The sequence below is a fragment of the Panthera tigris genome, chromosome B3, assembly GCF_018350195.1.
Source record: "Panthera tigris isolate Pti1 chromosome B3, P.tigris_Pti1_mat1.1, whole genome shotgun sequence".
Lineage (NCBI taxonomy): Eukaryota > Metazoa > Chordata > Mammalia > Carnivora > Felidae > Panthera > Panthera tigris.
In genome coordinates this window covers 112,457,733-112,471,260 of record NC_056665.1, presented here as the reverse complement: position 1 = coordinate 112,471,260, position 13,528 = coordinate 112,457,733, and the positions used below count along the sequence as shown (strand labels likewise).

At 35.3% G+C, this 13,528-nt stretch overlaps 1 protein-coding gene across 3 annotated transcripts in view; it reads right to left on the bottom strand.

Annotated features, from left to right (window-relative positions):
* Window positions 1-13,528, bottom strand: part of GPHN (gephyrin) — a 632,007-nt gene that overhangs the window by 63,122 nt on the left and 555,357 nt on the right. For all 3 annotated transcript variants that reach the window (XM_042989931.1, XM_042989933.1, XM_042989932.1), the window contains 3 exons: window positions 12,907-13,026; window positions 11,056-11,114; window positions 9,843-9,996 (listed from right to left, as the gene is read on the bottom strand). In XM_042989931.1, coding sequence (XP_042845865.1) covers window positions 9,843-9,996; window positions 11,056-11,114; window positions 12,907-13,026 — 333 coding nt within the window. The remainder of the gene's footprint in view (window positions 1-9,842; window positions 9,997-11,055; window positions 11,115-12,906; window positions 13,027-13,528) is intronic.

Genomic DNA, 13,528 nt, shown 5'->3' with positions numbered 1-13,528 from the left:
ATGAAAAATATTGACAAAGTTGGTCATATGACATGGGTTTCTTCATAAGGAAAAAAAGCCTGTGAATTTTTTATTGCAAATCATTATTATAATTTGGGTTTTCTTTCTGTTAAAGATGGCCAAGTTATCTTGTGCCCAGATAACAAAGGTCCCTTTTTATAACCAAAATATTTTGTTAAGTCTTTGAGTTGTGGCATACTCTTAAATCACTTCAAACAAAAGCTTCTAATAATCATGGTCACTTATTGGTGATTTTAAAAATATTGTTTGCAAATATTTCTTGTTTTTATTTTGACTTTTATTAATATCTTTTCTCCTCTGACAACTCTTCTTGGTTTTGCCTTTCCCATATTCAGGATAAAACTGTTCAGATGTCTTTCACACCTTTAAAACAAGGTTTTACTTTCCTGGATGGCTACTAGGTAATACAAAGATTTGCTCCTTTCTCCTGATAAAAGGAAGGATGCTAAAGTATTTGACATATTTTTACATTGAAATTTAGAAATCTAGAATTGTGGCTTTGAAGTACCTGGCAAACTTTTATATTTGCCTTAATGTTAATCTATGTGGCAGTGGCCAGATGTGTAATCTCTGGAGCTTTAAATGCTACTGCACCTGCTAAGCTATACGGTTTAACAAATTGTCATGCAATAAATAGAACATGAAGACATGATGCTCACATAAATCAAAATGACTACTTCAGAAAACCTAATACACAATAATGGCCCATCAAAAAGTGATACAAACTGGACTGATCACATCTCCAGAAGATAATGGTCTAATTTAGGCTGAAAGTGACCAGGAGTGGGGGAAACTGAGAAATGAAATTGAAATCAGGACTTCCAAAACAGATAAAGTGTGTCACATGCTAACAGAGAACACAAACTATTTTAGTTTAAATTGTTTTTAACTCCAGCTCATAAAGAGCTGTAATTATATATTTGCAGAAAGTTATAAAAATAGTACAGAGAGGTCCCCAGTTTCCCCAATAGTAACATTTTATATAACTATAGAATAATATTAAAACCAGGGAACTGACATTGGTATAAGGAATATGTATACTTCTTTGCCACTTTGCCACATATGTAGATTTGCATGACCTGCTACCTCAAATCAAGATGCAGAACCATTTCTTCACCTCGAAGATATTCCTCATGCTAACCCTTTATAGTCATATTCTCCCTCCTGTCCATCCCTAATACATCCCTAATACATTTTCCATCTCTATAATTTTATCATTTTAAGAATGTTATATAAATGGAATCCTATAATACGTAACATTTTAAGATTGATTTTTTCCTTCCACTCAGCATAATACCACTGAGGTCCATCCAAGTTGATGCATGTGGCAATAGTTCATGGCTTTTTATTCCTGTTTCCAGTTTTGGGGGTTACAAATAAAGTAGACCACTTATATTTAATGTAATTATTGATATGTTAGAGCTTATGTCTGCCATTTTATATTGTTTTCTGTTTGTTGCTTCTTTTTTTTGTTTCTTTTTTCCTTTATTCCCCCCTCCATTTTCTTTTCTTTTCTTTTTTCTTTTCTTTTCTTTTTTCTTTTCTTTGTCTTCCTCTGGATTAAATATTTTTAACAATTCCATTTTGATTCACCTCCATTATTTTTGAGTGTATCTCTCTTTTTTTTGGTAGATGCAAATAAATATGTTCATCACAGCATTATTTCAATGGTAAAAAATGGTCAACAAATTATATATCTAACAATAGGGAACTGATTAATTATGATACATGTAACAGAACTCTTTATAGACATTGATGCATTATGGACACATATCACTGCCATTGAAAGATTTGTGATATGCTATTTAACTGAAAAAAATAAAACCCAGAAAATAAAATAGTATTTATGGCACTGTCTCATTTTTACAAATAAATATATATTTATATAAGCACAGAAATTGAATGACTATATATCAAAATGTTAGCAGTGGTTTCTTTCCCTTTTTGCACTACACTAGAATGCAATCTTCATGAGGACGGGGACCACTGTGTTTTTTTGTTAACTACTGTATTCTGGCAACTAAAATAGTACTTGGCACATAGTAGGAGCTCATATATAGCAAGTAGTGAATCAATGCTTATTTGTATTTTCTAGTTTTCCTATAAGTAAGCTGTCACTACACCTAATCTCCTTATGTTAAAAAGATAGTGTACACCCAAAAAATTGAAAGTAGGGTCTCGAAGAAATATTTGCACACCCCTATTCATAGCAGCATCATTCACAATAGCCAAAAGGTGGAAACAACCCAAGTGCCCATGATGGCTGACTAGATAAACAAAATGTGGGGTGTGTGTGTGTGTATTTATATACATAGAATTTTTATATAAATTTATATATAAGTTATATACATAATTTTTATATAAATATATACACACACATACATACACATATATATAATGAAATATTCAATTGTAAAAAGGAAGGAAATTCTGACACATGCTATAACATGGACGAACCTTGAAGATATTTTGCTAAGTGAATTAAGCCAGATACAAAAAGGCAAATTCTGTGTGATTCCACTTACAGGAGGTACTTAGAGTAATGAAATTCATAGAGACATAAAGTAGAATGGTAGTTGCCAGAGTCTGGAGGGAGGGGGAAATGAGGAACTGTTGTTTAATGAGTACAGAATTTCAGATAGTTCTGGAGACTGGTTGAACAACAGTATGAATGTATTTAACACTACTGAAATATACACTTAAAAATGATTAAGATTGTAAATTTTATGTTAGGTGTATTTTACCACAATTAAAGATGAAAAAAAAATTTAAATGTCACTGATGGCCTTGGCAAAAAGGGTTCCAGGAAATAGTGATGCCTTCAACAAAAAAAAGGCAAATCTGGAAGGAAGTATTCCACTCTTTATGGTGGTAGAAAGGGAAAGATGGTGAGTGAGATTAGGTAATAGTGGAACATCAGGTAGAAATATCCAAAGAAAGTTAAAAATGAAGGCTTGAATTTACAAAAAGAGGTCAGGATTGAGGGTATAGATATGGGAAATTACCTGCATGTATCCCAATGAGAGAAAAACTCTAAGGGAGAATTTAGAGAGTGGGAAGACACAGCAGTGGAACAGAATTTTGGGAAAGAATACTCCATTCAGCGAATGGGAGAAAGATAAGGAACAACAGAAGTAGTAGTCGGGGCATCAAACAGGATGGAATCACAGAATATAAGAGACAGTTTCAAAGTGGTAAGTGAAGAATGTCACTGATACTAAATAGTATAGATAGGTTAGGGAGGATAAATATCAGAGCAGGATTTGGAGATTAGGAGTTATTACTGTCTTCAGGAAATCAGTTTCTGTGCTAATGGGGCACTAAATAGATTTGGGATTTTTTTGTTTTGTTTGTTTTTGTTTTTATGTGGATAGTGAAGAAGAAAATGCAATGAGTGCAGATCTCTCTTTGCACAAACCTAGTAGTCAGTAGGAGGGGAACAATGCAGTAGTTCAAGGAGGCAATAGGGTGTTTAAGTATAGGTTTTCTTATGAGAGTGGTAATCACTGTGTATTTGGATATAGAAGGAAGATGAGCCATTAAAGAGAAAGTAATCAAAGACATAGAAAAAAATAATTCAGAAAGTTATGAGGAAGGTGAGAAAGAATGAATTTAAAGGTAGAAGTAGAGGAATTATTCTTAGAAAGAAATACCATTGCCTTTTAGATTGGAGGAAAGAAAGATAGCTAAAGGAATGGGGAAAATTTTTAAAGAAAAGATGAGGGAGCCCTCATCTAGTTCAGTTTGACACATATTTCTTAGTTTCATTTTTCCATTAAAGACGCCAAGAGTGAGAAAGAAGGACTATTACTGAGGTATAAAGAGGGTACAGAATGTATGAGTGAACTATCCACAGGGGAATGTGCTAGGAAATCAAGAAGACCGTGACATCAGGATTACCAAGCAACTTTAAGTACCAGGTTGACATTAAGTGGCAGAAATTTGTTGTAGGGTGGGTAATCACAGTTCTATTAATTTTTTCAGTAATGTTTCTCTGCTTGGGAGCAAAAATGGAGACAGTAGAGGATAGAGTCAACCAGTTTAGGTATCAGCGTAGAAAGCAAAGGAACAGATTAAAGGAGTGAGGCTATCTGAAGATAATGAGAGCAACTTTAAAGTGGTTAAGTCATAGTCTTTAATCTGGAGAGTAAGTACAGTATAGCTAGAAGACACTAATGACAGTAAAAACTACTTAACCTGATATGTTTCAGGGCTGCCATTAAAACCTGGAGATATGAAATTTAAGGAGATTCCCGTGGGAAGCATTGTGGCATAGGGAAGAAAAAAAGTCATTACAACCAGAAGACTTAGTTGTAAAATCAACCTCTATCCTTACACAAAACAGATTATGTTGGGAAAATTGCTTTGTTTTTGAGCTTTAATTTTCTCTTACTTAAAATGAAGGATAATTATACTACCCTCATGATGTTGCTTTAATCATAAAGCACATAGTGGTACTGGTCACAGGAGATACTCAACTTCTTGTTCCTTCTCTTATTAGTGAAGTTAAATATACTTTTCTAACAGCAGCTGCTTGTGGAGGGCCCCAAAGAGTAGTATATGGAGATTTTACAGAGACTTTGCATTTTAGAGAGCTTGTTTGTACAGGCATCTGTTTTTGATGGTGGCCAAGAAAATGATAAAAGATGGAATAGAATAAGCAAACACATAGTGGAGATGAATAGATTTAATTCTGTGTGTATGCACGTGCGCACGTGCGTGCGTGCGTGTGTTTGTGTGTATGTGATAGAGAGTGAGTGAGAGAGAGAGAGAGAGAGAGAGAGAGAAGGGATATTAAATGAATAAATGTAAGTTACGGAATATGATTGAAAATGACTGAAAGAGTACCCTTCGAACTCGAAGAGCCAGCACCTACTAAAGAAATAATTATTGCTTCTACTTGAGTAACTAGTTAACATGCATTTAGTCTTGACTTCCTGAACTAATTGGCAGTGGGCTGACTGATGTCCAGTGTAAAGGCCTTTAGGTCACCATCTATAGTTTTAAGGGGATCAGAATGTATTTGAGGAACAAAGAGATGATAGCATAAAGAGTCAACATTAGAAATAAAATTGGAAAGTATAAAAACAAAACAAAAGAAAAACAAAACTGGGCAGTATAAAGGTTGAGGAAAGAGAAGGAAGATATAGCTGTCTCCTAAGTGTAAAATTTGTATCTTCTATCTCCTATTTATATTCATTTCCTATGTGACTTTATTATCTAGTCTCATGATTTTAAATACTGTGTATATGCTGATAATTTCCAAATATGGTATCTTTAGCTTTAATCTTTCCCCTAAGCTCCAGACAGTACGTTCAACTGCCTACTCAATATTTCTACCAGGATTTCTAAAAAGTATCTCAAACTTAACTTGTCAAAAACAAAAGCCCTGATTTCTGCTGCCCAATCTTTCTCACATGGGTAAGTGATAACTATCTCTAGAAACGCTCAGGTCAAAACTTTGGAGTTTATCTTGACTCCTCACTTTCTCTTATATAGTTCTACTTTGAATTAATAGCAAAACCTGTTGGCTTAATCTTCAAAGTATTTGCTGGATCTGATTATTTCCTACCAAATATTTCCCCATTTCCTGGATATTACATATCTTTCTAACTAGTCTCCCTTTTCTATATGCCATGTGATGTTGATATCAGAGTAAACATTTAAAAATTTAGGAAATGTTAGGTTTCATGTTATCTTTTCCTTCCTCAAAACTGACTATTTAGAATGAAATGGTCTTATTTCTGTTATCTTTCCAACCTCGTCTCCTTTTACTTTACTCCTTTTCCTCTGTACTTCAGCCACATTGACCTCCTTGCTGTTCCTCAAACATGATGAGCATACACCCTACCTCAGAACTTTTCTGTCTGTTGTTCCCTCTGCTTGGAATTCAATTCCCCTTATGGCACACACCCTTAATACCTGCAGATTTCCACTCTAATTTTGCCTCATCAGTGAGACCTGATTACCCTATATAAAATAGAAGACTCTATCAGTCAGATCTGGAAAGGAAAACCAAATCCTCTAGGTATTTCAAATGCAGGGGAGTGGGAGAAGAAAGGACTTACTACTAAGAATTGGGTACAAATGTGTTGGGAGGGTTGGAGAAACAAAAGGAAAAAAGTGTGTTTCCAAAGATTAGTAACTGCAGGAAGTCACCATTGTCTCTAGGGCTACTGGGGGAAAGTGATGTTACTGAAGGTTGAGGAGCTTATACTTCTGCTAACTTCCTTCCAACTTCTAATATTGTGTCAATACATCCCAAATGCAAAACCAAGAGAGCCCGGGAAATTGGGTTTTCAGGCTTCTAGCCTTATTGTATAGGGGAGAGCATGAAAGGGCAGATGTAGGGTAGGTTTCAACAGATAATAGCTGGCATATACCTCTTCTACTACCAGTCTTTATCTACCATTCTTTATTTTTCTTTATAAAACCATTGATGACTACTTGTTCATTGACTATCCACCTCTACCCCACCTCCATTAGAATATAAATTTTGTAAGAACAGGGATTTGTCTTTCTTGTTTGCTGCTATATCCTGAGCAGTCAGAACAGCGCCTAGCATCAGTATGGTATAGTATACTAAATAGGGAGGGGTGGTGGAAATGGTTTGCCCCAGTGGAGAAGAATATTTTACCACTGACATTGTTTAGAATTGCCAGTGTATGGTGATAATAAAAAGCAGAACGACTTGTAGTTAGTTTCATTATTATTTTCTAATTTGCCACAGATAATGCATCCTCTTATGCGAGGGTAAAGAATTAACAAAACCTTTTTCCATCTCTAAGGACAAATTTGACCTTGGGTTAACTTTCTAGCTCTGTTCCTGGAAATTTGATACAGATGAAATGTCAGCTTGTTACCAGGCAGCAATTCTTATGGCAAAAATGGTCTCTGATTGGTAACATGCATATGGACTAGAAGGAACTATAAATGAATTATAAATCCCTAGTGGAAAGTAACATCTTTGGGCTTTTGTGAATGTGGTGACACTTGTATCTGGACATTTTCCTTGTAGGGACCCTGGTAGCTGCCTAAGACTGTTATAAGAAATACTGATTCCCATGCAGGATATGCTTCTATGTTGGTGGCTCCCATACTCTTTTAGTATAATTCTTGTTCCATTGTACCTGAATGTCACTTGAAAAAAGAGAATAGCTCTTGGATGGCTGTGTAGATGATTAAGAGGACTAGTTTCACCAAAGATGAAAGTCTGGTGCAGCCTTGCTGGACAGAGTTTCCTGTTCAAAATCCTTTTAAATAAACTGGTTCATGATACAGTGTATTCACATCTTATATAAGTCTGATATTTAGTTAAGATAATCCCTGATGGGCATTCCAGCATGTAATAGATGCTTAATGAATATTTATTGAACGAGGCTGGAAGTGTATGCCATGATTACATAATTACTGGATGGTATTACCTAAATGTTAAAATACATAATTTGTTGAAACCACCAAATGTTTACATTGGCTGTTCTGTATTAGTTATAGTTCATAACTGTACCTCTTCAATTTTGAAATAATTCCCTTATCCAGAACAAACACATGTACTCGTAAAATACTGGGCAGGTTTTAAAGACAGACATCTTGTATGGCATTCTTTGGGTTGCCTCAGGCCACTGTTCCACTTACCTATATACCACACTGGATTAAAAAGTGGACATATATGAAGCCCCACATATCAGGGGAAGTTAGTACTTAAGAGGAGTGTGTACTGTGACTGATTAAATTATAGACTTGCCACATTAATAGACAAGTATAATTTCCTTTGGCCTATCTGAAAATTAATATTTTTTCCCATTATTTCTATCAAAGACCTCAAGCCTTTAGAAGAGATACTATACTTTATTCATCTTTTACCCCCAGTTTCCATTCTAGTGCCTGGTATAGAGGCAGTCAATAAACATATGTTGAAATAAATTATATAATCACAGAGAGTCACAAGAATGGCTAACCTTGGATGGAAATAGGGAAGGAATGTTAAGCTATATGGAACCAGAGATTTATAGAATTTAGATACATTAGTCCCTTGGAAAACCACAGTAAGTACAGCAGGCCAGAGAAAGTAGGGGAATGGAGTCATATAGTACCTATCAAAGCCTCTCCAAAGATAATCAAGCCTATGGAGGCAGGGAGCTGGGACTACAAATTCTTCCTTAGATTCCATGATGTAAGTATCATCTCTATTCTTACCCCATCACTTTTCTTTATCACTAGTAAATAGTTTTAATATAGAATGTGTGATAGTACTTTTTTTTTTAAAGTACTACCAATGTATTCTGGGGGATAATTGAGAATGCTGTCCAGCCCTACAAAAACATTAGGAGGAATACAAGAAATATAGCTTAAACAAAGTTGCCTAATAACTAGTTACTTATGAATTTGCTCATTATCTTTAGCTTTCCCAACCCCCCTGAACTCACTGAGATACACAAAGCATATACATAAATCACAAATAAGAATAGCTCATTAAATAAGCCAGTTTAACAGAAATTTCTTTCTGATGCTAAACATAGGGTCAGTTAGTCCTAGGGATATTAAAAACATTACTATGTAGACCACTCGAAAAGAATGTTTGTTTTGGGGGATGCCTTGGTGGCTCAGTCAGTTAAGCGTCTGACTCTTGATTTTGGCTCAGGTCATGAACTCATGGTTCATGAGACTGAGCCCACATTTGGTTTCAAGCTGACAGCGTGGAGCCTGCTTGGGATTCTCTCTCTCCCTCTCTCTGCCCCTCCGTCACTCACTCTCTCTCTCTCTCTCTCAAAATATAAATAAACTTAAAAAAAAAAAAGAATGTTTGTTTTGGGTCAATCAATCATTTTAAGGAATGACCAGTGCAGCTATACAGGGTGTAGAATATGGATTCATCTCTCCATTAGCAAAACAAATATTCTATTCCTTTCTTTTGCCCTTTCCAAAAGAGCTATAAGGGTAATGGAAAGACCTTTGAAAAATATTCATTTTTAAGACTTTAAGAAATTAAAAACAATGGCACAAATAAATGGCTTATTTTCAGAACAAAATTAGGAGATTAAGAGAGAAAAAGGAAATCCTGTTAATCTTTTTAAAAATAATAAGATGTAAAGTCGAAATAAATCTCTGTAGTTTTTGATTCTGCTCTTAGGCTTTGAATTACCAGCACACCCATTTTTCAATATTCCCAGTTTCATTAGATCCTCCAACTGAATTTTTGTATAACCTAAGCAAAACATGGAAGAGGCAATTTTTCAAGAGTTCTCAGAGAAAGACTGACTAAATTCCCCATCCTGAATCAGGGCTGAAATGACACTTGACATATTCTGAGAAGCAGGCCACTAGAGAAGCTATCTTTAGAAAAAAAGAAAGAAAGGTTATCAAATCTTTCCTGGCGATTAAGAATCACATGGAACTTCCAGCAAGAAGGGCTAACCACTGTGTTCCAATTCATTGATTATTTCCCACACAGAAGTGGCCCATCATCTCGGCAGGTGGGTGGGCACAATGCATTGTCCTAACAGACTGGGCACTAAATGTGCACAGTTGAGTATCTATAGCTAGCAGTCAAAATTCTTTGTTTATATATACTGAATGTGTGGAAAAGCCATTGGTTGTAACATTTCATTCTAATAATGGAAGGGAGCATTTCTCAATATGTAATTTCTACTCCTCCTCTTTCTTCTGTACTTGAATTATTCTGAAGCTAATTTATTTCCCTGTAATGTAGGAATGTGGTAAAATCCATAATCCACAATGTCCTATTTACAACGAAGAGTTCAAAAATACTTCTATCTGAAGGCCCAATTACCCTCTCATCCCCCCCCTCTTTTTTTTTTTACCTCATTCCCTGTTGACATGACTGCAACAACTGGAAACTTATTAACTTCAACCTCTGTGACGCCTACAGTTGCCAGAAGACCAATCTCTGAGGGGCCCATATGGGTTCCTTTGGCCAAAACACATTCCCCTCTTTTAATGTCATGGCCGATGGGTCTGAAAGTCAAAGCAGAACCATAAGCAATATGACTAAGAATAGTATTTTTTCAACTAACTTTAGTGTCAGAGAAGGAGGACACACTCAAGAGGAGAAAAAAGTCAAGAGATGAGGCAGGAACAGAACAATAAAATAAAAGATTCTAAAAACTCAAGGCTTTTTAAATAAAAAACTTAAATCACGCAATAGAAGAGAGAAATAGGATTTCTATCTATTACTGCTAAACAGTATTACTTCACATTCGAAAACTGTTTTACAAATTACTTTGTACCACATTACAGCCAAAAATGCCAACTGAAAACTTTCTTTGATGTAAGGTAAGAATTTATATGAAAATATCTAGTGGCATTAATGGTAAGAGTCCATATCTTGTTAGCTTTGAGGTGAGGAGAATAACACTAATGAGGTTACCACAGAGATAATTTCTATTCGGACAATTTAGGCTGACCCAGGTCTGTGGCTGCAGAAGTCCATTCACCTTGGCTTCCTGCCAGAGGGATGTGAGAATTGTCGCTTTGTTATGAAGACATTTGAGCAAATTAGTATTGACAGGATCAGGGCAAACATATTCCAAAGTAAGAAAAATAATTTAAAGTATATGCACTATTTATGGTAAGACAGTAATCTCCTCTTTGTATATAAAGAGTAGCAGATTATTATTATTGATAGTCAGTAGAGGAGGGACTACCATCTAATTGCATAAAAACTCAGCTCTGGGATTACCTGTGTTGATACCAAATTCTGGATTGTCTAGGGGTACAGTTGGGTGACTCTGGATTATCTGGAAGTAGGATTAACTGTGGATTAAGTGGGCTCATGACTTTACTTTGTTCACATGTTGTTTTGACTATTTCATTTGCCTTTACCACATTTATGAAAAAGCAGGCAGAGCAGACATGAGATGTAGAATTAAGAAAATTCATTTTACTACTTGTTAAAATCCCTGAATGCTAATGGCTAATTAACTGAACTGTGGGTTTATAACAGCCATGCTCTCTCAAGTTCATGATCATGTAGAAACAAAAGTGGGCTACGCATTCTATATGTTATGAACTTACCTGATATCTTGGCCTGGCCGAGCTTGCACCAGAATTCGTACTTCAAGTTCCTCAGTGCCCTATAATGAGAACAGGTCATGTAATTTCAAACAGAACGATCTAACAGAATTTCTGGTCAACAGAATTTAGCTACTCAGATGCTTTTATCATCAGATAGGTCCAGGATACATACAAAGATAAAGAAATGGAGAACTATTTGCTAAACATTTGAACATGATAAATGTCTACCACAGGGTCCTAAAAAATTAGGTTTGATGCCAAGATATAAAGGCTTTTTTTTCATAATTTTCATGCTTTTAAAAAATGTATCAATTAAAATATTGGATCTTACATTGTAAGCAGCATTCTCAAGGGAGAACAAAAGACATACCTATATGGCTACCCTAATAGATACAGTGAATATGTGTGGAAATAACCTGTTTCTTCTGTTCCCATAAATCATGGGTTCAATACTATGCCAAGTTTTCCAAATATCTGGAGAAATTTCAGTGAAGGGCTTACAGTTTGCCTGGCAGTAGGTTTCTGTAAATTAATGGTGATCATTAATTTTACATTTTGGGGCTGTGAATAATATTGTGATACTGGAATTGTGTCTTGTCATGTGGCAGAGTTTGTGGATATGTATGGTCTGGATTTCAATGCTCTGCTGGCTTCCCTGATGCCAATAAATCTGTTGGACAGTTTTAATAGCAAGCAATGTGATCTGTATGCCAAGAGTCGAATTTTATAAGCCTTTCATGTGGGAAAGTGATTAAAAAGAAAATCCCAGATCAAGAAAAGTGTTTGTCTCTCAGCATGCCCAAATTTTTCTATATGCCCAGCCCAGAAGAATACTATTTATTTTTAGCTCTACCTTTTAAGATATAAAATATCTTAAACTTCTTCAAAAAACAAGATAGCCAATCATTAAAACCTCAGTTGAAACTATTCTTTTATTAGTGGCTGATCCTCTGGTTCTAATAATTGCCACTAGTTTCAGTGAGATGAAGGTCTGCTTAGACCAAAAAAAAAAAAAAAAAAAAAAAAAAAAAAATCCCAGGGTCCTTTATTGTAGGCAAAAGAGGGGGCACTGACATATATTTAATATTTTCAGCTATCATTTGATGACAAAGAGTTTCCTGAATTACAGAAAACCATAGTTGATGGGTTATTAGGTTCAAATGGTTGGCTTAGTGTAATATTCAAGAATTTCTCTGTTAAATTCTTTTTCATTAAATTCTCCTTCACATTTTATCAGAAGCTAGTCTTGTTTTTCCAGAAGCTAGTCTTGTTTTTTTTTAATGTTTATTTATTTTGAGAGACAGAGAGAGAGAGAGAGAGAGAGAGAGAGAGAGAGAGAGAGAGAACGTAAGCAGGGGAGGGGCAAAGAGAGACAGGGAGAGAGAATCCAAGAATCTGACAGCACAGAGCCTGATGTGGGGCTCAATCTCACCAACCATGAGACCATGATCTGAGCTGATACGAAGAGTTGGACACTTAACCAACTGAGCCACCCAGGTGCCCCAAAGCTAATCTTGATGAGCAAATTTCTCAGCTATAAGGTATGTCAACAGTTAGTATTTCTGCTCTTCTATCTTGAGGTAGTTTCTTTCCTTGTTTGCATGTGAAATTTCTTGGATCAAATGTGGTTCAAATTCTGTTATAATCATGGTAATGATCCTAAAAACATTTCCTGTAACAAAAGCTTTTCAAATCTAAGGCAATTTCTATTTACTGGAGATCTATACACTACAATGTAAGATCCTAACATTACCAAAAAAGCCTGGATTAATCTTATAAACACTGCAGAAAATGGGCATGATTTATAATGTTGCCATAGGAACAGAGCCGTAAGACCTGGTGATGACGTACATCATCGGATTCCCTGATTAGTTCGGTATCTTCTACTTGTACTACTGCATCAGCACCGCAGGGGATTGGAGCACCTGTTGTAACCCGCATGACTTGTCCTGGCATTACTGTCTGAGTCGGCTGGAAATACAAACATGTAAGAAAGAATGGATTGCTGTTGCAAAGCAAAAGTCTGCAGGAGATGTAATATTTTTAGAAACAAATCATAAAAGGAAAATCTTATACTCTTACTCATTTTGATCCCATGTAACAAAAACTACCCGCAAACAGGTACGTTTACACCAAACAGGATTTAACTTGATTTAAGGTAGTGGCCATTAGATGTCTTTCTTGATGTCCTGTTTTCCTTTTGAAGAACTGCCACTTACATTTGCCAGTATTGTGTCTAACTTAAGTAATGTGAATTTTCTTAATACTTGTACGTAAGTGATTTGAGTGTCTATAAGAAAAAAAAATGCCATGCGATGTGATTTTATGAAAGACAATTATGAAAAACTAGCATGTTGGTCATTTACTGAAGTTCTGATATTTAAGAAATAATATTTAGTTATTAACTAAACTTTTTGATTTAATAAAGGCAAGCCAGAAAAATCATTTCAATTATTTCTCTTGAAAATAGTTC